The following is a 26,870-nucleotide window of genomic DNA, read 5'->3' as shown; positions in this document are numbered from 1 at the left end:
AGAGACACCAGTCAGTGTACAGATATCTCCCTGAGTGAGAGAGGGGACTGAGAGACACCAGTCAGTGTACAGATATCTCCCTGAGAGAGGGGACTGAGAGACACCAGTCAGTGTACAGATATCTCCCTGAGAGAGGGGACTGAGAGACACAAGTCTGTACAGATATCTCCCTGAGAGAGAGGGGGCTGAGAGACACCAGTCAGTGTACAGATATCTCTCCCTGAGAGAGAGGGGACTGAGAGACACCAGTCAGTGTATAGATATCTCCCTGAGAGAGAGGGGACTGAGGGACACCAGTCAGTGTACAGATATCTCTCCCTGAGAGGGGACTGAGAGACACCAGTCAGTGTATAGATATCTCCCTGAGAGAGAGGGGACTGAGGAGACACCAGTCAGTGTGCAGATATCTCCCTGAGAGAGAGAGAGAGGGGTCTGAGAGACACCAGTCAGTGTACAGATATCTCCCTGAGAGGGAGGGGACTGAGAGACACCAGTCAGTGTACAGATATGTCCCTGAGAGAGAGGGGACTGAGAGACACCAGTCAGTGTACAGACATCTCCCTGAGAGAGAGGGGACTGAGAGACACCAGTCAGTGTACAGATATCTCTCCCTGAGAGCGAGGGGACTGAGACACACCAGTCAGTGTACAGATATCTCCCTGAGAGAGAGGGGACAGAGAGACACCAGTCACTGTACAGATATCTCCCTGAGAGAGAGGGGACAGAGAGACACCAGTCAGTGTATAGATATCTCCCTGAGAGAGAGGGGACTGAGAGACACCAGTCAGTGTACAGATATCTCTCCCTGAGTGAGAGGGGACAGAGAGACACCAGTCAGTGTACAGATATCTCCCTGACAGAGAGGGGACAGAGAGACACCAGTCAGTGTATAGATATCTCCCCGAGAGAGAGGGGGGACTGAGAGACACCAGTCAGTGTACAGATATCTCCCTGAGAGAGAGAGGACTGAGAGACACCAGTCAGTGTATAGATATCTCCCCGAGAGAGAGGGGGGACTGAGAGACACCAGTCAGTGTACATATATCTCCCTGAGAGAGAGGGGACTGAGAGACACCAGTCAGTGTACAGATATCTCCCTGAGAGAGAGAGAACTGAGAGACACCAGTCAGTGTACAGATATCTCCCTGAGAGAGAGGGGACTGAGAGACACCAGTCAGTGTACAGATATCTCCCTGAGAGAGAGGGGACTGAGAGACACCAGTCAGTGTACAGATATCTCCCCGGGAAAGAGGGGACTGAGAGACACCAGTCAGTGTACAGATATCTCCCTGAGAGAGAGGGGACTGAGACACACCAGTCAGTGTACAGATATCTCCCTGAGAGAGAGGGAACTGAGAGACACCAGTCAGTGTACAGATATCTCCCTGAGAGACAGGGGACAGAGAGACACCAGTCAGTGTACAGATATCTCCCTGAGAGAGAGAGGACTGAGAGACACCAGTCAGTGTACAGATATCTCCCTGAGAGAGAGAGGACTGAGAGACACCAGTCAGTGTACAGATATCTCCCTGAGAGAGAGAGGGGACTAAGAGACACCAGTCAGTGTACAGATATCTCCCTTAGAGAGGGGACTGAGAGACACCAGTCAGTGTACAGATATCTCCCTGAGTGAGAGAGGGGACTGAGAGACACCAGTCAGTGTACAGATATCTCCCTGAGAGAGGGGACTGAGAGACACCAGTCAGTGTACAGATATCTCCCTGAGAGAGGGGACTGAGAGACACAAGTCTGTACAGATATCTCCCTGAGAGAGAGGGGGCTGAGAGACACCAGTCAGTGTACAGATATCTCTCCCTGAGAGAGAGGGGACTGAGAGACACCAGTCAGTGTATAGATATCTCCCTGAGAGAGAGGGGACTGAGGGACACCAGTCAGTGTACAGATATCTCTCCCTGAGAGGGGACTGAGAGACACCAGTCAGTGTATAGATATCTCCCTGAGAGAGAGGGGACTGAGGAGACACCAGTCAGTGTGCAGATATCTCCCTGAGAGAGAGAGAGAGGGGTCTGAGAGACACCAGTCAGTGTACAGATATCTCCCTGAGAGGGAGGGGACTGAGAGACACCAGTCAGTGTACAGATATGTCCCTGAGAGAGAGGGGACTGAGAGACACCAGTCAGTGTACAGACATCTCCCTGAGAGAGAGGGGACTGAGAGACACCAGTCAGTTTACAGATATCTCTCCCTGAGAGAGATGGGACTGAGAGACACCAGTCAGTGTATAGATATCTCCCTGAGAGAGAGGGGACTGAGGAGACACCAGTCAGTGTGCAGATATCTCCCTGAGAGAGAGAGAGGGGACTGAGAGACACCAGTCAGTGTACAGATATCTCCCTGAGAGGGAGGGGATTGAGAGACACCAGTCAGTGTACAGATATCTCCCTGAGAGAGAGGGGACTGAGAGACATCAGTCAGTGTACAGATATCTCCCTGAGAGGGAGGGGACTGAGAGACACCAGTCAGTGTACAGATATCTCCCTGAGAGAGAGGGGACTGAGAGACACAAGTCTGTACAGATATCTCCCTGAGAGAGAGGGGACTGAGAGACACCAGTCAATGTACAGATATCTATCTGAGAGAGAGGGGACTGAGAGACACCAGTCAGTGTACAGACATCTCCCTGAGAGAGAGGGGACTGAGAGACACCAGTCAGTGCACAGACATCTCCCTGAGAGAGAGGGGACTGAGAGACACCAGTCAGTGTACAGATATCTCCCTGAGAGAGAGGGGACAGAGAGTCACCAGTCAGTGTATAGATATCTCCCCGAGAGAGAGGGGGGACTGAGAGACACCAGTCAGTGTACAGATATCTCCCTGAGAGAGAGAGGACTGAGAGACACCAGTCAGTGTATAGATATCTCCCCGAGAGAGAGGGGGGACTGAGAGACACCAGTCAGTGTACATATATCTCCCTGAGAGAGAGGGGACTGAGAGACACCAGTCAGTGTACAGATATCTGCCTGAGAGAGAGAGAACTGAGAGACACCAGTCAGTGTACAGATATCTCCCTGAGAGAGAGGGGACTGAGAGACACCAGTCAGTGTACAGATATCTCCCTGAGAGAGAGGGGACTGAGAGACACCAGTCAGTGTACAGATATCTCCCCGGGAAAGAGGGGACTGAGAGACACCAGTCAGTGTACAGATATCTCCCTGAGAGAGAGGGGACTGAGACACACCAGTCAGTGTACAGATATCTCCCTGAGAGAGAGGGAACTGAGAGACACCAGTCAGTGTACAGATATCTCCCTGAGAGACAGGGGACAGAGAGACACCAGTCAGTGTACAGATATCTCCCTGAGAGAGAGAGGACTGAGAGACACCAGTCAGTGTACAGATATCTCCCTGAGAGGGAGGGGACTGAGAGACACCAGTCAGTGTACAGACATCTCCCTGAGAGAGAGGGGTCTGAGAGACACCAGTCAGTGTACAGATATCTCCCTGAGAGACAAGGGACTGAGAGACACCAGTCAGTGTACAGATATCTCTCTGAGAGACAAGGGACTGAAGGACACCAGTCAGTGTACAGATATCTCTGTGAGAGAGAGGGGACTGAGAGACACCAGTCAGTGTACAGATATCTCCCTGAGAGACAAGGGACTGAGGGACACCAGTCAGTGTACAGATATCTCTCTGAGAGACAAGGGACTGAGGGACACGAGTCAGTGTACAGATATCTCTCTGAGAGAGAGGGGACTGAGAGACACCAGTCAGTGTACAGATATCTCCCTGAGAGACAAGGGACTGAGGGACACCAGTCAGTGTACAGATATCTCTCTGAGAGAGAGGGGACTGAGAGACACCAGTCAGTGTACAGATATCTCCCTGAGAGAGATGGGACTGAGAGACACCAGTCAGTGTACAGATATCTCCCTGAGAGCGAGGGGACTGAGAGACACCAGTCAGTGTACAGATATCTCCCTGAGAGAGAGGGGACTAAGAGACACCAGTCAGTGTACAGATATCTCCCTGAGAGAGAGGGGACTAAGAGACACCAGTCAGTGTACAGATATCTCCCTGAGAGAGAGGGGACTAAGAGACACCAGTCAGTGTACAGATATCTCCCTGAGAGAGAGGGGACTGAGAGACACCAGTCAGTGTACAGATATCTCCCTGAGAGAGAGGGGACTAAGAGACACCAGTCAGTGTACAGATATCTCCCTGAGAGAGAGGGGACTAAGAGACACCAGTCAGTGTACAGATATCTCCCTGAGAGAGAGGGGACTAAGAGACACCAGTCAGTGTACAGATATCTCCCTGAGAGAGAGGGGACTAAGAGACACCAGTCAGTGTACAGATATCTCCCTGAGAGAGAGGGGACTGAGAGACACCAGTCAGTGTACAGATATCTCTCTGAGAGAGGGGACTGAGAGACACCAGTTAGTGTACAGATATCTCCCTGAGAGCGAGAGGACTGAGAGACACCAGTCAGTGTACAGATATCTCCCTGAGAGAGAGGGGACTGAGAGACACCAGTCAGTGTACAGATATCTCCCTGAGAGAGAGGGGACTGAGAGACACCAGTCAGTGTACAGATATCTCCCTGAGAGAGAGGGGACTGAGAGACACCAGTCAGTGTACAGATATCTCCCTGAGAGAGAGGGGACTAAGAGACACCAGTCAGTGTACAGATATCTCCCTGAGAGAGAGGGGACTAAGAGACACCAGTCAGTGTACAGATATCTCCCTGAGAGAGAGGGGACTAAGAGACACCAGTCAGTGTACAGATATCTCCCTGAGAGAGAGGGGACTAAGAGACACCAGTCAGTGTACAGATATCTCCCTGAGAGAGAGGGGACTGAGAGACACCAGTCAGTGTACAGATATCTCCCTGAGAGAGAGGGGACTAAGAGACACCAGTCTGTGTACAGATATCCCCCTGAGAGAGAGGGGACTGAGAGACACCAGTCAGTGTACAGATATCTCCCTGAGAGAGAGGGGACTGAGAGACACCAGTCTGTGTACAGATATCTCCCTGAGAGAGAGGGGACTGAGAGACACCAGTCAGTGTACAGATATCTCCCTGAGAGAGAGGGGACTGAGAGACACCAGTCAGTGTACAGATATCTCCCTGAGAGCGAGGGGACTGAGAGACACCAGTCTGTGTACAGATATCTCCCTGAGAGAGAGAGAGGGGACACAGAGACACCAGTCTGTGTACAGATATCTCCCTGAGAGCGAGGGGACTGAGAGACACCAGTCAATGTACAGATATCTCCCTGAGAGAGAGGGGACTGAGAGACACCAGTCAGTGTACAGATATCTCCCTGAGAGAGAGGGGACTGAGTGACACCAGTCAGTGTACAGATATCTCCCCGAGAGAGAGGGGACTGAGAGACACCAGTCAGTGTACAGATATCTCCCTGAGAGAGAGGGGACTGAGAGACACCAGTCAGTGTACAGATATCTCCCTGAGAGAGAGGGGACTGAGAGACACCAGTCAGTGTACAGATATCTCCCTGAGAGAGAGGGGACTGAGAGACACCAGTCAGTGTACAGATATCTCCCTGAGAGAGAGGAGACTGAGAGACACCAGTCAGTGTACAGATATCTCCCTGAGAGGGAGGGGATTGAGTGACACCAGTCAGTGTACAGATATCTCCCTGAGAGAGAGAGGACTGAGGGACACCAGTCAGTGGACAGATATCTCCCTGAGAGAGAGAGGACTGAGGGACACCAGTCAGTGTACAGATATCTCCCTGAGAGAGAGGGGACTGAGAGACACCAGTCTGTGTACAGATATCTCCCTGAGAGAGAGGGGACTGAGAGACACCAGTCAGTGTACAGATATCTCCCTGAGAGAGAGGGGACTGAGAGACACCAGTCAGTGTACAGATATCTCCCTGAGAGCGAGGGGACTGAGAGACACCAGTCTGTGTACAGATATCTCCCTGAGAGAGAGAGAGGGGACACAGAGACACCAGTCTGTGTACAGATATCTCCCTGAGAGTGAGGGGACTGAGAGACACCAGTCAGTGTACAGATATCTCCCTGAGAGAGAGGGGACTGAGAGACACCAGTCAGTGTACAGATATCTCCCTGAGAGAGAGGGGACTGAGAGACACCAGTCAGTGTACAGATATCTCCCTGAGAGAGAGGGGACTGAGAGACACCAGTCAGTGTACAGATATCTCCCTGAGAGAGAGGGGACTGAGAGACACCAGTCAGTGTACAGATATCTCCCTGAGAGAGAGGAGACTGAGAGACACCAGTCAGTGTACAGATATCTCCCTGAGAGGGAGGGGATTGAGTGACACCAGTCAGTGTACAGATATCTCCCTGAGAGAGAGAGGACTGAGGGACACCAGTCAGTGGACAGATATCTCCCTGAGAGAGAGAGGACTGTGGGACACCAGTCAGTGTACAGATATCTCCCTGAGAGAGAGGGGACTGAGAGACACCAGTCAGTGTACAGATATCTCCCTGAGAGAGAGGGGACTGAGAGACACCAGTCAGTGTACAGATATCTCCCTGAGAGAGAGAGGACTGAGAGACACCAGTCAGTGTACAGATATCTCCCTGAGAGAGAGGGGACTGAGAGACACCAGTCAGTGTACAGATATCTCCCTGAGAGAGAGGGGACTGAGAGACACCAGTCAGTGTACAGATATGTCCCTGAGAGAGAGGGGACTGAGAGACACCAGTCAGTGTACAGATATCTCCCAGAGAGAGAGGACTGAGAGATACCAGTCAGTGTACATATATCTCCCTGAGAGAGTGGGGACTGAGAGACACCAGCCAGTGTACAGATATCTCCCTGAGAGAGAGGACTGAGAGACACCAGCCAGTGTACAAATATCTCCCAGAGAGAGAGAGGACTGTGAGATACCAGTCAGTGTACAGATACCTCCCTGAGAGAGAGGGGACTGAGAGATACCAGTCAGTGTACAGATATCTCCCTGAGAGAGTGGGGACTGAGAGACACCAGCCAGTGTACAGATATCTCCCTGAGAGAGAGGACTGAGAGACACCAGTCAGTGTACAGATATCTCCCTGAGAGAGAGAGGGCTGAGAGACACCAGCCAGTGTACAAATATCTCCCAGAGAGAGAGAGAGGACTGAGAGACACCAGTCAGTGTACAAATATCTCCCAGAGAGAGAGGGGACTGAGAGACACCAGTCAGTGTACTGATATCTCCCTGAGAGAGAGGGGACTGAGAGACACCAGTCAGTGTACAGATATCTCCCTGAGAGCGAGGGGACTGAGACACACCAGTCAGTGTACAGATATCTCCCTGAGAGAGAGGGGACAGAGAGACACCAGTCAGTGTAAAGATATCTCCCTGAGAGAGAGGGGACAGAGAGACACCAGTCAGTGTACAGATATCTCCCTGAGAGAGAGGGGACTGAGAGACACCAGTCAGTGTACAGATATCTCCCTGAGAGAGAGAGGACTGAGAGACACCAGTCAGTGTACAGATATCTCCCTGAGAGCGAGGGGACTGAGACACACCAGTCAGTGTACAGATATCTCCCTGAGAGAGAGGGGACAGAGAGACACCAGTCAGTGTAAAGATATCTCCCTGAGAGAGAGGGGACAGAGAGACACCAGTCAGTGTATAGATATCTCCCTGAGAGAGAGGGGACTGAGAGACACCAGTCAGTGTACAGATATCTCTCCCTGAGTGAGAGGGGACAGAGAGACACCAGTCAGTGTACAGATATCTCCCTGAGAGAGAGGGGACAGAGAGACACCAGTCAGTGTATAGATATCTCCCCGAGAGAGAGGGGGGACTGAGAGACACCAGTCAGTGTACAGATATCTCCCTGAGAGAGAGAGGACTGAGAAGCACCAGTCAGTGTATAGATATCTCCCCGAGAGAGAGGGGGGACTGAGAGACACCAGTCAGTGTACATATATCTCCCTGAGAGAGAGGGGACTGAGAGACACCAGTCAGTGTACAGATATCTCCCTGAGAGAGAGAGAACTGAGAGACACCAGTCAGTGTACAGATATCTCCCTGAGAGAGAGGGGACTGAGAGACACCAGTCAGTGTACAGATATCTCCCTGAGAGAGAGGGGACTGAGAGACACCAGTCAGTGTACAGATATCTCCCCGGGAAAGAGGGGACTGAGAGACACCAGTCAGGGTACAGATATCTCCCTGAGAGAGAGGGGACTGAGACACACCAGTCAGTGTACAGATATCTCCCTGAGAGAGAGGGAACTGAGAGACACCAGTCAGTGTACAGATATCTCCCTGAGAGACAGGGGACAGAGAGACACCAGTCAGTGTACAGATATCTCCCTGAGAGAGAGGAGACTGAGAGACACCAGTCAGTGTACAGATATCTCCCTGAGAGGGAGGGGATTGAGTGACACCAGTCAGTGTACAGATATCTCCCTGAGAGAGAGAGGACTGAGGGACACCAGTCAGTGGACAGATATCTCCCTGAGAGAGAGAGGACTGTGGGACACCAGTCAGTGTACAGATATCTCCCTGAGAGAGATGGAACTGAGAGACAGCAGTCAGTGTACAGATATCTCCCTGAGAGAGAGGGGACTGAGAGACACCAGTCAGTGTACAGATATCTCCCTGAGAGAGAGAGGACTGAGAGACACCAGTCAGTGTACAGATATCTCCCTGAGAGAGAGGGGACTGAGAGACACCAGTCAGTGTACAGATATCTCCCTGAGAGAGAGGGGACTGAGAGACACCAGTCAGTGTACAGATATCTCCCTGAGAGAGAGGGGACTGAGAGACACCAGTCAGTGTACAGATATCTCCCAGAGAGAGAGGACTGAGAGATACCAGTCAGTGTACATATATCTCCCTGAGAGAGTGGGGACTGAGAGACACCAGCCAGTGTACAGATATCTCCCTGAGAGAGAGGACTGAGAGACACCAGCCAGTGTACAAATATCTCCCAGAGAGAGAGAGAGGACTGAGAGATACCAGTCAGTGTACAGATACCTCCCTGAGAGAGAGGGGACTGAGAGATACCAGTCAGTGTACAGATATCTCCCTGAGAGAGAGGGGAGACTGAGAGACACCAGTCAGTGTACAGATATCTCCCTGAGAGAGAGAGGGCTGAGAGACACCAGCCAGTGTACAGATATCTCCCTGAGAGAGAGAGTGGGGACAGAGAGACACCAGTCAGTGTACAGATATCTCCCAGAGAGAGAGAGGACTGAGAGACACCAGTCAGTGTACAAATATCTCCCAGAGAGAGAGGGGGGACTGAGAGACACCAGTCAGTGTACAGATATCTCCCTGAGAGAGAGAGGACTGCGAGACACCAGTCAGTGTACAGATATCTCCCTGAGAGCGAGGGGACTGAGACACACCAGTCAGTGTACAGATATCTCCCTGATAGAGAGGGGACAGAGAGACACCAGTCAGTGTAAAGATATCTCCCTGAGAGAGAGGGGACAGAGAGACACCAGTCAGTGTATAGATATCTCCCTGAGAGAGAGGGGACAGAGAGACACCAGTCAGTGTATAGATATCTCCCTGAGAGAGAGGGGACTGAGAGACACCAGTCAGTGTACAGATATCTCTCCCTGAGTGAGAGGGGACAGAGAGACACCAGTCAGTGTACAGATATCTCCCTGAGAGAGAGGGGACAGAGAGACACCAGTCAGTGTATAGATATCTCCCCGAGAGAGAGGGGGGACTGAGAGACACCAGTCAGTGTACAGATATCTCCCTGAGAGAGAGGGGACTGAGAGACACCAGTCAGTGTACAGATATCTCCCTGAGAGAGAGAGAACTGAGAGACACCAGTCAGTGTACAGATATCTCCCTGAGAGAGAGGGGACTGAGAGACACCAGTCAGTGTACAGATATCTCCCTGAGAGAGAGGGGACTGAGAGACACCAGTCAGTGTACAGATATCTCCCCGGGAAAGAGGGGACTGAGAGACACCAGTCAGTGTACAGATATCTCCCTGAGAGAGAGGGGACTGAGACACACCAGTCAGTGTACAGATATCTCCCTGAGAGAGAGGGAACTGAGAGACACCAGTCAGTGTACAGATATCTCCCTGAGAGACAGGGGACAGAGAGACACCAGTCAGTGTACAGATATCTCCCTGAGAGAGAGAGGACTGAGAGACACCAGTCAGTGTACAGATATCTGCCTGAGAGAGAGAGGGGACTAAGAGACACCAGTCAGTGTACAGATATCTCCCTTAGAGAGGGGACTGAGAGACACCAGTCAGTGTACAGATATCTCCCTGAGTGAGAGAGGGGACTGAGAGACACCAGTCAGTGAACAGATATCTCCCTTAGAGAGGGGATTGAGAGACACCAGTCAGTGTACAGATATCTCCCTGAGAGAGAGGGGACTGAGAGACACCAGTCAGTGTACAGATATCTCCCTGAGAGAGGGGACTGAGAGACACCAGTCAGTGTACAGATATCTCCCTGAGAGAGAGAGGACTGAGAGACGCCAGTCAGTGTACAGATATCTCCCTGAGAGAGAGGGGACTGAGAGACACCAGTCAGTGTACAGATATCTCCCTGAGAGAGAGGAGACTGAGAGACACCAGTCAGTGTACAGATATCTCCCTGAGAGAGGGGACTGAGAGACACAAGTCTGTACAGATATCTCCCTGAGAGAGAGGGGGCTGAGAGACACCAGTCAGTGTACAGATATCTCTCCCTGAGAGAGAGGGGACTGAGAGACACCAGTCAGTGTATAGATATCTCCCTGAGAGAGAGGGGACTGAGGGACACCAGTCAGTGTACAGATATCTCTCCCTGAGAGGGGACTGAGAGACACCAGTCAGTGTATAGATATCTCCCTGAGAGAGAGGGGACTGAGGAGACACCAGTCAGTGTGCAGATATCTCCCTGAGAGAGAGAGAGAGGGGTCTGAGAGACACCAGTCAGTGTACAGATATCTCCCTGAGAGGGAGGGGACTGAGAGACACCAGTCAGTGTACAGATATGTCCCTGAGAGAGAGGGGACTGAGAGACACCAGTCAGTGTACAGACATCTCCCTGAGAGAGAGGGGACTGAGAGACACCAGTCAGTGTACAGATATCTCTCCCTGAGAGAGATGGGACTGAGAGACACCAGTCAGTGTATAGATATCTCCCTGAGAGTGAGGGGACTGAGGAGACACCAGTCAGTGTGCAGATATCTCCCTGAGAGAGAGAGAGGGGACTGAGAGACACCAGTCAGTGTACAGATATCTCCCTGAGAGGGAGGGGATTGAGAGACACCAGTCAGTGTACAGATATCTCCCTGAGAGAGAGGGGACTGAGAGACATCAGTCAGTGTACAGATATCTCCCTGAGAGGGAGGGGACTGAGAGACACCAGTCAGTGTACAGATATCTCCCTGAGAGAGAGGGGACTGAGAGACACAAGTCTGTACAGATATCTCCCTGAGAGAGAGGGGACTGAGAGACACCAGTCAATGTACAGATATCTATCTGAGAGAGAGGGGACTGAGAGACACCAGTCAGTGTACAGACATCTCCCTGAGAGAGAGGGGACTGAGAGACACCAGTCAGTGCACAGACATCTCCCTGAGAGAGAGGGGACTGAGAGACACCAGTCAGTGTCCAGATATCTCCCTGAGAGAGAGGGGACAGAGAGACACCAGTCAGTGTATAGATATCTCCCCGAGAGAGAGGGGGGACTGAGAGACACCAGTCAGTGTACAGATATCTCCCTGAGAGAGAGAGGACTGAGAGACACCAGTCAGTGTATAGATATCTCCATGAGAGAGAGGGGACAGAGAGACACCAGTCAGTGTATAGATATCTCCCCGAGAGAGAGGGGGGACTGAGAGACACCAGTCAGTGTACATATATCTCCCTGAGAGAGAGGGGACTGAGAGACACCAGTCAGTGTATAGATATCTCCCCGAGAGAGAGGGGGGACTGAGAGACACCAGTCAGTGTACATATATCTCCCTGAGAGAGGGGGGACTGAGAGACACCAGTCAGTGCACAGACATCTCCCTGAGAGAGAGAGGGGACTGAGAGACACCAGTCAGTGTATAGATATCTCCCCGAGAGAGAGGGGGGACTGAGAGACACCAGTCAGTGTACATATATCTCCCTGAGAGAGAGGGGACTGAGAGACACCAGTCAGTGTACAGATATCTCCCTGAGAGAGAGAGAACTGAGAGACACCAGTCAGTGTACAGATATCTCCCTGAGAGAGAGGGGACTGAGAGACACCAGTCAGTGTACAGATATCTCCCTGAGAGAGAGGGGACTGAGAGACACCAGTCAGTGTACAGATATCTCCCCGGGAAAGAGGGGACTGAGAGACACCAGTCAGTGTACAGATATCTTCCTGAGAGAGAGGGGACTGAGACACACCAGTCAGTGTACAGATATCTCCCTGAGAGAGAGGGAACTGAGAGACACCAGTCAGTGTACAGATATCTCCCTGAGAGACAGGGGACAGAGAGACACCAGTCAGTGTACAGATATCTCCCTGAGAGAGAGAGGACTGAGAGACACCAGTCAGTGTACAGATATCTCCCTGAGAGGGAGGGGACTGAGAGACACCAGTCAGTGTACAGATATGTCCCTGTGAGAGAGGGGACTGAGAGACACCAGTCAGTGTACAGACATCTCCCTGAGAGAGAGGGGTCTGAGAGACACCAGTCAGTGTACAGATATCTCCCTGAGAGGGAGGGGACTGAGAGACACCAGTCAGTGTACAGATATGTCCCTGAGAGAGAGGGGACTGAGAGACACCAGTCAGTGTACAGACATCTCCCTGAGAGAGAGGGGACTGAGAGACACCAGTCAGTGTACAGATATCTCTCCCTGAGAGAGATGGGACTGAGAGACACCAGTCAGTGTATAGATATCTCCCTGAGAGAGAGGGGACTGAGGAGACACCAGTCAGTGTGCAGATATCTCCCTGAGAGAGAGAGAGGGGACTGAGAGACACCAGTCAGTGTACAGATATCTCCCTGAGAGGGAGGGGACTGAGAGACACCAGTCAGTGTACAGATATCTCCCTGAGAGAGAGGGGACTGAGAGACACCAGTCAGTGTACAGATATCTCCCTGAGAGGGAGGGGACTGAGAGACACCAGTCAGTGTACAGATATCTCCCTGAGAGAGAGGGGACTGAGAGACACAAGTCTGTACAGATATCTCCCTGAGAGAGAGGGGACTGAGAGACACCAGTCAATGTACAGATATCTCCCTGAGAGAGAGGGGACTGAGAGACACCAGTCAGTGTACAGACATCTCCCTGAGAGAGAGGGGACTGAGAGACACCAGTCAGTGTACAGATATCTCTCCCTGAGAGAGATGGGACTGAGAGACACCAGTCAGTGTATAGATATCTCCCTGAGAGAGAGGGGACTGAGGAGACACCAGTCAGTGTGCAGATATCTCCCTGAGAGAGAGAGAGGGGACTGAGAGACACCAGTCAGTGTACAGATATCTCCCTGAGAGGGAGGGGACTGAGAGACACCAGTCAGTGTACAGATATCTCCCTGAGAGAGAGAGGACTGAGAGACACCAGTCAGTGTACAGATATCTCCCTGAGAAAGGGGACTGAGAGACACCAGTCAGTGTACAGATATCTCCCTGAGAGGGAGGGGACTGAGAGACACCAGTCAGTGTACAGATATCTCCCTGAGAGAGAGGGGACTGAGAGACACAAGTCTGTACAGATATCTCCCTGAGAGAGAGGGGACTGAGAGACACCAGTCAATGTACAGATATCTATCTGAGAGAGAGGGGACTGAGAGACACCAGTCAGTGTACAGACATCTCCCTGAGAGAGAGGGGACTGAGAGACACCAGTCAGTGCACAGACATCTCCCTGAGAGAGAGGGGACTGAGAGACACCAGTCAGTGTACAGATATCTCCCTGATAAATCTGAGAGACAAAGCAATGATAGGAAGTACTTCAGCACCCAGTTTGATCCGTGTTTGAGAACTATTACAGACTGAGTGAGGCATACAAAATGATTAGAGGGTTAGATAGGGTGGACAGTGAGAGCCTTCTCCCGCGGATGGAAATGGCTAGCACGAGGGGACATAGCCTTAAACTGAGGGGTAATAGATATAGGACAGAGGTCAGGGGTAGGTTCTTTACGCAAAGAGTAGTGAGGCCGTGGAATGCCCTACCTGCTACAGTAGTGAACTCGCCAACATTGAGGGCATTTAAAAGTTTATTGGATAAACATATGGATGATAATGGCATAGTGTAGGTTAGATGGCTTTTGTTTTGGTGCAACATCGTGTGCCGAAGGGCCTGTACTGCGCTGTATTGTTCTATGTTCTATGTATTAAGAAGCATGTATTAAAAGCAGAGTCACAAGTCATTCGGACTGAATGTCAAGAACTGACGTTTGAACGTGCCACCTTGACCCTGTTGGCGTTACCCAGTATCCACAGAAGCATCATCAACTTTTGTCTGAATTATTAAAGTTCCCAAACGGGGAGGTCAAGGAACCATTCGCAGCAGGTTCACATCACAGCATCATGAGGCAAATCCTGCCCTTCCCATTTCTCCCACTGTACACAATCCTAATGGATCCAAACCCCTTCCCTTTCACTCCCACTGTACACAGTCCCAATGGACCCAAACCCCTTCCCATTCACTCCCACTGTACACAATCCCAATGGACCCAAACCCCTTCCCATTCACACCCATTGTGCACAATCCCAATGGACCCAAACCCCTTCCCATTCACTCCCACTGTACACAGTCCCAATGGACCCAAACCCCTTCCCATTCACCCCCACTGTACACAATCCCAATGGACCCAAACCCCTTCCCATTCACTCCCACTGTACACAATCCCAATGGACCCAAACCCCTTCCCATTCACTCCCATTGCACACAATCCCAATGGACCCAAACCCCTTCCCATTCACTCCCACTGTACACAATCCCAATGGACCCAAACCCCTTCCCATTCACCCCCACTGTACACATTCCAATAGACCCAAACCCCTTCCCATTCACTCCCACTGTACACAATCCCAATGAACCCAAACCCCTTCCCATTCACTCCCATTGTACACAGTCCCAATGAACCCAAACCCCTTCCCATTCCCTCCCACTGTACACAATCCCAATGGACCCAAACCCCTTCCCATTCACTCCCATTGTACACAATCCCAATGGACCCAAACCCCTTCCCATTCACTCCCATTCTACACAATTGCAATGGACCCAAACCCCTTCCCATTGACTCCCACTGTACACAACCCAAATGGACCCAAACCCCTTCCCATTCACTCCCATGGTACACATTCCCAATGGACCCATACACTTTCCCATTTACTCCCATTGTACACAATCCCAATGGACCCCAATCGCTTTCCATTCACTCCCATTATACACAATCCCAATGGACCCAAACCCCTTCCCATTCACTCCCATTGTACACAATCCCAATAGACCCAAACCCCTTCCCATTCACCACCACTTCATACAATACCAATGGACCCAAACCCCTTCCCATTCACTCCCATGGTACACATTCCCAATGGACCCAAACCCCTTCCCATTTGCTCCCATTGTACACAATCCCAATGGACTCAATCCCCTTCCCATTCACTCCCACTGTACACAATCCCAATGGAACCAAACCCCTTCCCATTCACTCCCATTGTACACAATCCCAATGGACTCAATCCCCTTCCCATTCACTCCCACTGTACACAATCCCAATGGACCCAGCCCCTTCCCATTAACTCCCGCTGTACACAATCCCAATGGACTCAACCCCCTTCCCATTCACTCCCACAGTACACAATCCCAATTGACTCAACCCCCTTCCCATTCACTCCCATTGTGCACAATCGCAATGGACCACAACCCCTTCCCATTCACTCCCATTGTACACAATCAAAATGGACCCAAACCCCTTCCCATTCACTCCCACTGTATACAGTCCCAATGGACCTAAACCCCTGTACATTCACTCCCATTGTACACAATCTCAAAGGATCCAAACTCCTTCCCATTCACTCCCATTGTATACAATCCCAATGGACCCAACCCCCTTCCCATTCCTTCCCATTGTACACAATCCCAATGGACCGAAACCCCTTCCCATTGACTCCCACTGCACACAATCCCAATGGACCCAAACCCCTTCCCATTCACTGCCATTGTTTACAATCCCAATGGACCCAAACCCCTTCTCATTTACTCCCACTGTACACAATCCCAATGCACCCAACCGCCTTCCCAATCACTCCCATTATATACAATCCCAATGGACCCAACCCCCTTCCCATTCCCTCCCATGGTACACAATCCCAATGGACCCAAACCCCTTCCCATTCACTGCCATTGTACACAATCCCAATGGTCCCAAACCCCTTCCCATTCACTCCCATTGTAAAAAATACCAATGGTCCCAAACCCCTTCCCATTCACTCCCACTGTACACAATCGCAATGCACCCAACTCCCTTCCCAATCACTCCCATTATATAAAATCCCAATGGACCCAACCCCCTTCCCATTCCCTCCCATGGTACACAGTCCCAATGGACCGAAACCCCTTCCCACTCACTCCCACTGTACACAATCCCAATGGACCCAAACCCCTTCCCATTCACTCCCACTGTACACAATCCCAATGGACCCAAACCCCTTCCCATTCACTCCCACTGTACACAATCCCAATGGACCTAAATCCCTTCCCAATCACTTCTACTGTACACAATCCTAATGGATTCAAACCCCTTCCCATTGACTCCCATTGTACACAATCCAAATGGACCCAAACCCCTTCCTATTGACTCCCACTGTACATTAATCCCAATGGACCCAACCCCTTCCCATTCACTCCCACTGTACACAATCCCAATGGACCCAAACCCCTTTCCATTCACTCCCATTGTACACAATCCCAATGGAGCCAAACCCCTTCCCATTCACTCCCACTGTACACAATCCCAATGGACCCAAACCCCATCCCATTCACTCCCATTGTGCACAATCCCAATGGACCCCAACCCCTTCCCATTCACTCCCCTTGTACACAATCCCAATGGTCCCAAACCCCTTCCCATTCACTCCCATTGTGAACAATCCAAATGGACGCAAACCCCTTCCCATTCACTCCCACTGTACACAATCCCAATGGACCCCAACCCCTTCCCATTCACTCCCCTTGTACACAATCCCAATGGTCCCAAACCCCTTCCCATTCACTCCCATTGTGAACAATCCAAATGGACGCAAACCCCTTCCCATTCACTCCCACTGTACACAATCCCAATGGACCCAAACCCCTTCCCATTGCCTCCCAATGTACGTTAATCCCAATGGACCCAACCCCTTCCCATTCACTCCCACTGTACACAATCCCAATGCACCCAACCCCCTTCCCAATCACTCCCATTATATACAATCCCAATGGACTCAACCCCCTTGCCATTCACTCCCATGGTACACAATCCCAATGGACCGAAACCCCTTCGCACTCACTCCCACTGTACACAATCCCATTGGACCTAAACCCCTTCCCAATCACTTCTACTGTACACAATCCAAATCGACCCAAACCCCTTCCCATTGACTCCCACTTTACACAATCCCAATGGACCCAAACCCCTTCCCATTCACTCCCACTGTCCACAATCCCAATGGACCCAAATCCCTTCCTATTCACTCCCATTGTACACAATCCAAATGGACCCAACCCACGTCCCATTCACTACCACTGTACACAATCCCAATGGATCCAAACCTCTTCCTATTTACTCCCATTGTACACAATCCCAATGGACCCAAACCCCATCCTATTCACTCCCATTATACACAATCGCAATGGAGCCAAACTCCTTCCCATTCACTCCCACTTTACACAATCCCAATGGACCCTAATCCCTTCCGATTCACTCCCATTGTACACAATCCCAATGGAGCCAAACCCCTTCCCATTCACTCCCACTGTACACAATCCCAATGAACCCAAACCTGTTCCATTCACTCCCATTGTACACAATCTCAGTGGACCTAAAGCATAGGATCATGGAATCCATACAGTGCAGAAGGAGACCATTCGGCCCTTTGAGTTTGCACTGGCCTTTGGTAAGAGCCCCCTATTTAACCCTGTCCTCTCGTCGTTATTGCATCTTGGCCTCAGTCCTTCTGCTCTCCTGAAGGAATGATTTTCTTTCTTTGTGCTTGTGTGCAGACTGCAGCAGCCTGAGCTACCATGGCAACTGAACTCCAGGAGATCCAGATCACCGAGGCCAAACCCCTGCTACCGGGACAGGATCCGGCGAAGGTGAGAAAGCGTCCCAGTGACTGACCAAGGTACAGGTCCGTGGCCTCCCTCAGCTCGTTCGTCCCTTGTCACCTCTTTAATCTGTCCACCCTTGTCCGCAACCTCGGCCGTGCACATGTTGTGGCTGTTTGACCATGTGGGGCATCGTAGAGCACGCCAATCCGGCCCTCGGCGTTTCACCGTACCGCATCGGATCCTCAGTCAGGAGCTGGTACCTTGGTGGACATTTCTCTCTCCACACCCAAAGATGTGCGGTGTCTGAGGCTAATGGCGGCATCTGTTCCTTCCCCCCCCCCCCCAATCTCCCATCACCGGATGGGGATAGGCTCCAAGTGAAGCCAACATCCGGTACCCCGGTACTCACTGCGCTCTCTGCGGCCAAGGACCAGTCAGAAGATAGGAAAACAAGGAACGGGAGCAGGAGATGACCATTCGGCCCATCGCGTTCATTCCACCATTCAATGTGCTGAGTTATTGTTCAATGTTTAACGGGATTTCGGGCGTCGCTGGCCATGCCAACATTTTCTGTCTGTCCCTAATTGCCCCTCAAGATTCTGGTCGTGAGTTGCTGGCTTGAACACGCCACAGTCCAATATAAATCTCATTCAGTCTCACTCACTGTTACTCACACTTACTCTCACTCACTCCCACTCCCACTCACTCACCCATCAACAGACACTTGCCCTCACTCACTCACTCTTACACTCACTCACACTTACTCTCTCACTCACAATTGCACGCTCACTCACCCATTGACACAATCTTACTCTCACACACTTACTCTCTCACTCTCACTTTCACTCACTCAGAATTGCACACTCCCACTGACACTCGTACTCGTGTCAGGACCATTTACACACAATCTCTCTCATTCACACATTCTCACTCACACCCACTCACATTTTCACTCATTCACACACATTCTCTCACTCTTACTCACACTGACTCAACCACACACATTTACTCCCACTCATTTTCACTCACGCTTGCTCACACACTTACTCACACTCACTTTCACTTATTCACACTTACACAGTCACGGACACTGGGCGGGATTCTGCCGGAACCGGCGGGGTGGGCAGCTCCGGCGGGAAGGAGTGGCGTGAACCACTCCGTCGTCGGGACGCCCCGAAGGTGCCGAATCCTCCGCACCTCCAGGGGCTAGGCCGGCCCCGGGGTGGTTTGCGCCGCGCCGGCCGGCGGGGGAGGGGCTTGGCGCCGGCCGGCGCGAGTTGGTGCATGCGCGGGAGCGCCAGCGTGTGCTGGCGTCATCCCCGCACATGCGCAGTGGGGGGGGCTCATCCCCGCGTCGGCCATGGCGGAGGACCACAGCGGCCGACGCGGAAGAATAGAGTGCCCCCACGGCACAGGCCCGATGGCGGATCGGTGGGGGCACCTCCCGGGGGCCAGATCCCCCCCCCCGGAGGGCGCCCGCGCAGCCAGGTCCCGCCGGTGAGTACCTACTCTAATTTATGCCGGCGCGACCGGCTGAAAACATGCGGCCACTCGGCCCATCGCGGGGGCTGGAAGAATCGCCGGGGGGGTGGGGGGCGCACTGCCAGCAGCCGCCGACCGGCCCGGCGCGATTCCCGCCTCCGCCAAATCCCAGGCGCCGGAGAATTCGCCGGCTGGGGCGAGATTCACGCCGCCCCCCCGCCCGGCGATTCTCCGACCAGGCGGGGGGGGGGGGGTCGGAGAATCCCGCCCACTTCCACTCATTTTCACTCACTTCTTTTTTTAGAAAATATTTTATTCAAGGATTTGTAATCTTCACACTTTAACATTTCTTAATCAACCGCGCGGGCCGACACACGCAACAACAGTAAAATAACATATCCCCCCCCCCCCCCGTGTTTCCTAATTACCCCTATACTAAGTTCCCTGTCCTTGTCTTCTGCTGCCATGCCTCCCATTTTCCTCCCCTCCCCCTCCTGGCTGCTGACGGTCAATTTTCCTTGAAGAAGTCGATGAACGGCTGCTACCTCCGGCCGAGCTCCTGAATTGATCCTCTCAAGACGAACTTAATCTTCTCCAGCCTGAGAAACCCGGCCCTGTCGCTGACCCACACCCCTGACTTTGGAGGCTCCGAGTCCCTCCATCCCAGCAAAATCCGTCTCCGGGCCACCAGGGAGGAGAAGAAAAAACCTCCTCATCCGGGCCAGAGTCATAGGAGCCCCATGAACCACCTTGAACTGGATCAGGCTGAGCCTGGCCCACGACGAGGGTGAATTGACTCTCCTCAGGGCCTTCTCCCAGAGTCGACTTCCAGCTCCCTTCCCAACTCTTCCTCCCACTTCCTTGTCACCTCCCCGATTGGGACCCCTTCCCACTCCAGCCCGTGTATATCTCCGAGACCCTCCCCTCCCCTCCCCAACACCTTGTCCTGTAGTCCCCTTAGAGGGAGGAGAGGGAAGCTTGGAACCTGCCTCCGGACAAAATCCCGTACCTGCAGGTACCGAAACCCATTCCCACCCGGCAACTCCAACTCCTCCTCCAGCTCCTCCAGGCTCGGGAAACCCTCGTCAATGAAGAGACCCCCAAACCTCTCAATCCCTGCCCGCTGCCACCTCCTAAAGCCCCCATCCAGCCCCCCCCCCGGAACAAAACGGTGATTGTCACAGATCGGTGACCACACCGACGCCCCCTCCAGTCTCATGTGCCGCCTCCATTGCCCCCACACCCTCAGGGCTGCCACCACCACAGGGCTTGTGGAGTACCGAGCCGGCGAGAACGGCAGGGGCGCCGTCAATAAAGCCTCCAAACTCATACCCTTACAAGATACCGCCTCTACTCGCTCCCAAACCGACCCCTCCCCCACTACCCACTTCCTGACCATCGAAATGTTGGCCGCCCAGTAATAATTGATGAAGCTCGGGAGGGCCAAGCCCCCCTCCCGGCGGCCCCGTTCCAGGAGTGCCTTCTTCACCCTCGGGGTTTTACCAGCCCACACAAAACCCGAGATCGCCGCATTCATTTTCCTAAAAAAAGGCCTTCGGGACAAAAATCAGGAGACATTGAACAAAAAACAGCAGCCTCGGAGGACAGACACCTTCACCATCTGCACCCTCCCCGCCAGTGTCAGCGGGAACATGTCCCACCTGCGGAAATCCCTTTTCATCTGATCGACTGCTTTGCCCAAATTTATCTTGTGGAGCTGTCCCCAATCCTGAGCCACCTGAATCCCCAGATACCTGAAGCTCCTCCCCACCACTTTAAAGGGGCTGGTTTAGCACAGGGCTAAAGAGCTGGCTTTTAAAGCAGACCAAGGCAGGCCAGCAGCACGGTTCAATTCCCGTACCAGCCTCCCCGAACAGGCGCCGGAATGTGGCGACTAGGGGCTTTTCACAGTAACTTCATTTGAAGCCTACTTGTGACAATAAGCCATTTCATTTCATTTCATTTTCAAAAGGTAACTCCCTCAGTCTCCTTTCCTGCCCCCGTGCCTGAATCGCAAACACCTCGCTCTTTCCCATATTTAACTTGTAGCCTGGGAACTGCCCAAATTCTTCCAGCGTCTCCATGATTCCAGCCATCCCCCCCAACGGGTCTGTGATATAAAGCAGTAAATTGTCCACGTAGAGCAAGACCCTGTGCTCACTATCCCCCGCCAGACATTTGATGACCTAAGGGCCATTGCCAAGGGCTCTATGACCAGGGCAAACAATAGTGGGGAGAGCAGGCACCCTTGTCTTGTCCCCCTACAGAGACTAAAATATTCTGACTGGACCCGGTTGGTTCCTACATTTGCCACTGGAGTCTGGTATAGCAACTGGACCCAATCCACAAATCTCTGCCCGAACCCAAACCTGCCAAGAATATCCCATAGGTACTTCCACTCCACCCAGTCAAAGGCCTTTTCTACATCCATAGCTACTACCACCTCAACCTCACGCCCCTGCGCTGGCATCATTATAACATTCAGAAGCCGTCTAATGTTGGACATCAGGGGCGGGATTCCCCGACCCCCCGCCGGGTCGGAGAATCGCCGGGGGCTGGCGTGAATCCCGCCCCCGCCGGTTGCCTAATTCTCCGGCACCGGATATTCGGCGGGGGCGGGAATCGCGCTGCGCCGGTTGGCGGGTCCCCCCCGGCGATTCTCTGGCCGGGATGGGCCGAAGTCCCGCTGCTGGAATGCCTGTCCCGCCGGCGTGGATGAAACCACCTCTCTTACCGGCGGGACAAGGCGGCGCGTGCGGGCTCCGGTGTCCTGGGGGGGGGACGCCGGGCGATCTGGCCCCGGGGGGTGCCCCCATGGTGGCCTGGCCCGCGATTGGGGCCCACCGATCTGCGGGCGGGCCTGTGCCGTGGGGGCACTCTTTTCCTTCCGCCATTCGCCACGGTCTCCACCATGGCGGAGGCGGAAGAGACCCCCTCCACTGCGCATGCGTGGGGATGGCGCGAGCGGCCGCTGACGCTCCCGCGCATGCGCCGCCCGGCAATGTCATTTCCGCGCCAGCTGGCGGGGCACCAAAGGCCTTTCCCGCCAGCCGGCGGGGCAGAAATCAGTCCGGCGCGGGCCTAGCCCCTCAAGGTTAGAGCTCGGCCGCTCAAGATGCGGAGGATTCCGCACCTTTGGGGCGGCGTGATGCCGGACTGATTTGCGCCGTTCTTGGCGCCGGTCGGCGGACGTCGCGCCGATTACGGAGAATTTCGCCCCAGGTGCCTGCCCTTTACAAATCCCGTCTGGTCCTCCCCGATTACCTCCGGGACACAGTCCTCTATACGTGTGGCCAAGATCTTTGCCAGCAATTTAACGTCTACGTTCAAAAGGGAGATCGGCCTGTACAATCCACAGCTCTCTGGGTCCTTGTCCTGTTTCAAGATGAGAGAGATCGATGCCTGTGATAACATTGGAGGGAGCACTCCCAGCTCCTTAGATTCATTAAAGGCCTTAACCAGGAACGGCCCCAGTATCCCAGAAAACTTTTTATAAAATTCCACTGGGAATCCATCCGGTCCCGGGGCCTTACCCGATTGTATCACCCCCAACCTGTCTATCACCTCCCCAATTGGCCCCCAGGCCTTCCACCAGCTCCTCATCTACCTTCGGAACTCTAACCCCCCCAAAAAAATCGCTTCATACCCTCCTCCCCGGCTGGGGGTTCCGATTTATAGAGTCGACTATAGAATTTGCGAAACATATCATTTATCGCCCCCGGGTCCGTCACTACTTTCCCCTCATGTCCTTTACTTTCCTAATTTCTCTCGCCGCCTCCTGTTTCCTCAGCTGATGTGCGAACATCCTACCAGCTTTCTCCCCATATTCGTATATTGCCCCTTTCACCCTCCTCGGCTGCCCCTCTGCCTTACCTGTGGACAGGAGCCCAAATTCCATTTGGAGTCTCTGACGCTCCTTCAGGAGCTCCTCATCCGGAGACTCCGTATGTCTCCTGTCCACCTGTGATTTCACCGACCAGCCTGTCCAACTCCGACCGTTCAATCTTCTGTCTGTGGGTCCGAATCGAGATAAATTCCCCTCTGATAACCGTCTTCAATGCTTCCCAAACCACCCCTGCCACGGTCTCTCCCGTGTCGTTGCTGTTGGTGTGCCCCCGAATGGCCTCCCTCACTCGCTCACAGACCTCACCTTCCGCTAGCACCCTACATCTAACCTCCACTGCGGACGCTGGGGGAGCGATCCTCCAACATGGAGCCCAGGTGTTCGTGCCGCTCCAGCCTCCTTACGTGGCGCCGCGCCAATCCACGCATGCACGGGGGACTTCTTACGCGCGCCGGCCCAGAGTCAACATGGCGTCGGTGTTTCAGGGGTCGGCCGAGCAGGAAAGTAGGCCCCGGGGGCGGGGGTGGGGGGGGGGGGGGGGGGGGGGGGGGGGAGAGGTCGGCCCGCTGATTGGTGGGTCCCGAACGCGGGCCAGACCCCATCGGAGGCCCCCCCCCCGGTGAAGGAGCTCAATTTTCACTTACACTTACTCACACACTTAGTCACACTCACTTTCACTTACTCACACTTAATCAGTCACACACACTTACTCCCACACATTTTCACTCACTCACACTTACTTCCACCACTCACTCACTCACACACTCACACTCACACTCACGCAGTCTTATTTTTTTTCATGTCCGATGTTTTTTTTCCTCTCATGCAACGGCCTGTCTGGACTGTACGAAGAAAAGTACTTTTCACTGTACCTCGGGACACGTGACAATAAACAACTCCAATCCATCCAGCTCACACTTTCGCTCACTCACACTCACTCACTCTCATCCGCACTCATTCACTCACAATTATCACTCACATACACACTCACGCACTCGCTCATTATCACTCACAATCGCTCGCTCTCACTCATTCACACTCTCACTCACACTCTAACTCACTCACTCGCTCACACACCGGGGGCGATTCTCCGAGGTGCGGAGAACCGGCGGCATTTGCGCCGGCGCGTTTGGCGTGGCGCCGGCCGCTGGAATCGGGGGGGCCGCCGGTTCTCCGGCCCGGGGGGGGGACGGGACAGAATCGGTCGTACCCGGGCCCGGTCCGCGCCGTCGAAATTTGGCGCAAACACTTGGGCTCCATTTTGGAGAATCGCCCCCCATACACTCACACTCTCGCTCTTACTCACACTCACCTACACTCACATACTATCAGTCACTCACTCACTCTTACTCTCGCTCACACTCACTCTCACTCATTCACAATCTCACTCACCCTCACTCATCCTCACACTCACTCACTCACACACACTCACCCATATTCAGTCTCACTCATCCATTCAAAATTTCTCTCTCACTCCCGCTTACCCTTTGAAGGTCATAGAATACCGACAGTGCAGAAGGAGGCCAGTTGGCCCATCGACTCTCTGCCGACCCTCCGAAAGAACACCCAGTCAAGGCCTATCTCCGTAACCCCCTAACCTAACCTGCACATCCTGGATACTAGGGGACAATATAGCATGGCCATCAACCATCCAACATTCACTCATTCTCAATCACTCTCACTCATTCATATTCTCCATCACTGTTTCACTCTCAATCACTCTCACTCACCCCCATCTCTCACTCGCCCAATCATTGTCACTCACACTCACTAACTCTCCCCATAGCCCTGTATCAATCCCAAACTAATCCCACTGCCCCGCTCTCTCCCCATAGCCCCTGTATCAATCACAAACTAATCCCACTGCCCCACTCTCCCCCCCATAGCCCTGTATCAATCCCAAACTAATCCCACTGCCCCGCTCTCTCCCCATAGCCCTGTATCAATCACAAACTAATCCCACTGCCCCACTCTCTCCCATAGCCCTGTATCAATCCCAAACTAATCCCACTGCCCCACTTTCTCCCCATAGCCCTGTATCAATCCAAACTAATCCCACTGCCCCACTCTCTGCCCATAGCCCTGTATCAAACTCTAACTAATCCCATTGCCCCACTCCCCCCCCATAGCCCTGTATCAATCCCAAACTAATCCCACTGCCCCACTCTCTCCCCATAGCCCTGTATCAATCCCACTGCCCCACTCTCTCCCCATAGCCCTGAATCATTCCCAAACTAATCCCACTGCCCCACTCTCCCCATAGCCCTGTATCAATCCCAAACTAATCCCACTGCTCCACTTTCTCACCATAGCCCTGTATCAATCCCAAACTATCCCACTGCCCCACTCCCCCCCCGCCATAGCCTTGTATCAATCCCAAACTAATCCCACTGCCCCAACTTTCTCCCCATAGCCTTGTATAAATCCCAAACTAATCCCACTGCCCCACTCTCTCCCCATAGCCCTGTATCAATTTCAAACTAATCCCATTGCCCCACTCCCCCCCCATAGCCCTGTATCAATCCCAAACTAATCCCACTGCCCTACTCTCTCTCCCCATAGCCCTGTATCAATCCCCAAACTAATCGCACTGCCCCACTCTCTCCCCATAGCCCTGTATCAATCCCAAACTAATCCCACTGCCCCACTTTCTCCCCATAGTCCTGTATCAATCCCAAACTAATCCCACTGCCCTACTCTCTCTCCCCATAGCCCTGTATCAATCCAAACTAATCCCACTGTCCCCACTCTCTCCCCATAGCCCTGTATCAATCCCAAACTAATCCCACTGCCCCACTTTCTCCCCATAGTCCTGTATCAATCCAAACTAATCCCACTGCCCCACTCTCTCCCCATAGCCCTGTATCAATCTCAAACTAATCCCATTGCCCCCACTCCCCCCCCCATAGCCCTGTATCAATCCCAACTAATCCCATTGCCCCACTCCCCCCCCCTAGCCCTGTATCAACCCAAACTAATCCCACTGCCCCACTTTCTCCCCATAGCCCTGTATCAATCCCAAACTAATCCCACTGCCCCACTTTCTCCCCATAGCCCTGTATCAATCCCAAACTAATCCCACTGCCCCACTCTCTCCCCATAGCCCTGTATCAATCCCAAACTAATCCACTGGCCCCACTCTCTCCCCATAGCCCTGTATCAATCCCAAACTAATCCCACTGCCCCACTTTCTCCCCATAGCCCTGTATCAATCCCAAACTAATCCCACTGCCCCACTCTCTACCCCATAGCCCTGTATCAATCCCAAACCTAATCCCACTGCCCACTCTCTCCCCATAGCCCTGTATCAATCCCAAACTATATCCCACTGCCTCACTTTCTCCTCCATAGCCCTGTATCAATCCAAACTAATC

General features: G+C 52.9%; 1 protein-coding gene across 3 annotated transcripts in view; it reads left to right on the top strand.

Moving 5' to 3' along the window:
• LOC140419823 (protein NDRG2-like) overlaps nucleotides 1–26,870 on the top strand; it is a 270,374-nt gene that overhangs the window by 134,095 nt on the left and 109,409 nt on the right. For all 3 annotated transcript variants that reach the window (XM_072503848.1, XM_072503846.1, XM_072503847.1), the window contains one exon: nucleotides 18,123–18,215. In XM_072503848.1, coding sequence (XP_072359949.1) covers nucleotides 18,144–18,215 — 72 coding nt within the window. In that variant the 5' untranslated portion in view covers nucleotides 18,123–18,143. The remainder of the gene's footprint in view (nucleotides 1–18,122; nucleotides 18,216–26,870) is intronic.

The sequence above is a fragment of the Scyliorhinus torazame genome, chromosome 5 (genome assembly GCF_047496885.1).
Source record: "Scyliorhinus torazame isolate Kashiwa2021f chromosome 5, sScyTor2.1, whole genome shotgun sequence".
NCBI classification, from domain to species: Eukaryota; Metazoa; Chordata; class Chondrichthyes; order Carcharhiniformes; family Scyliorhinidae; genus Scyliorhinus; species Scyliorhinus torazame.
The sequence above is the reverse complement of the archived record's forward strand: the minus strand, read 5'-3'. Positions and strand labels throughout refer to the sequence as shown.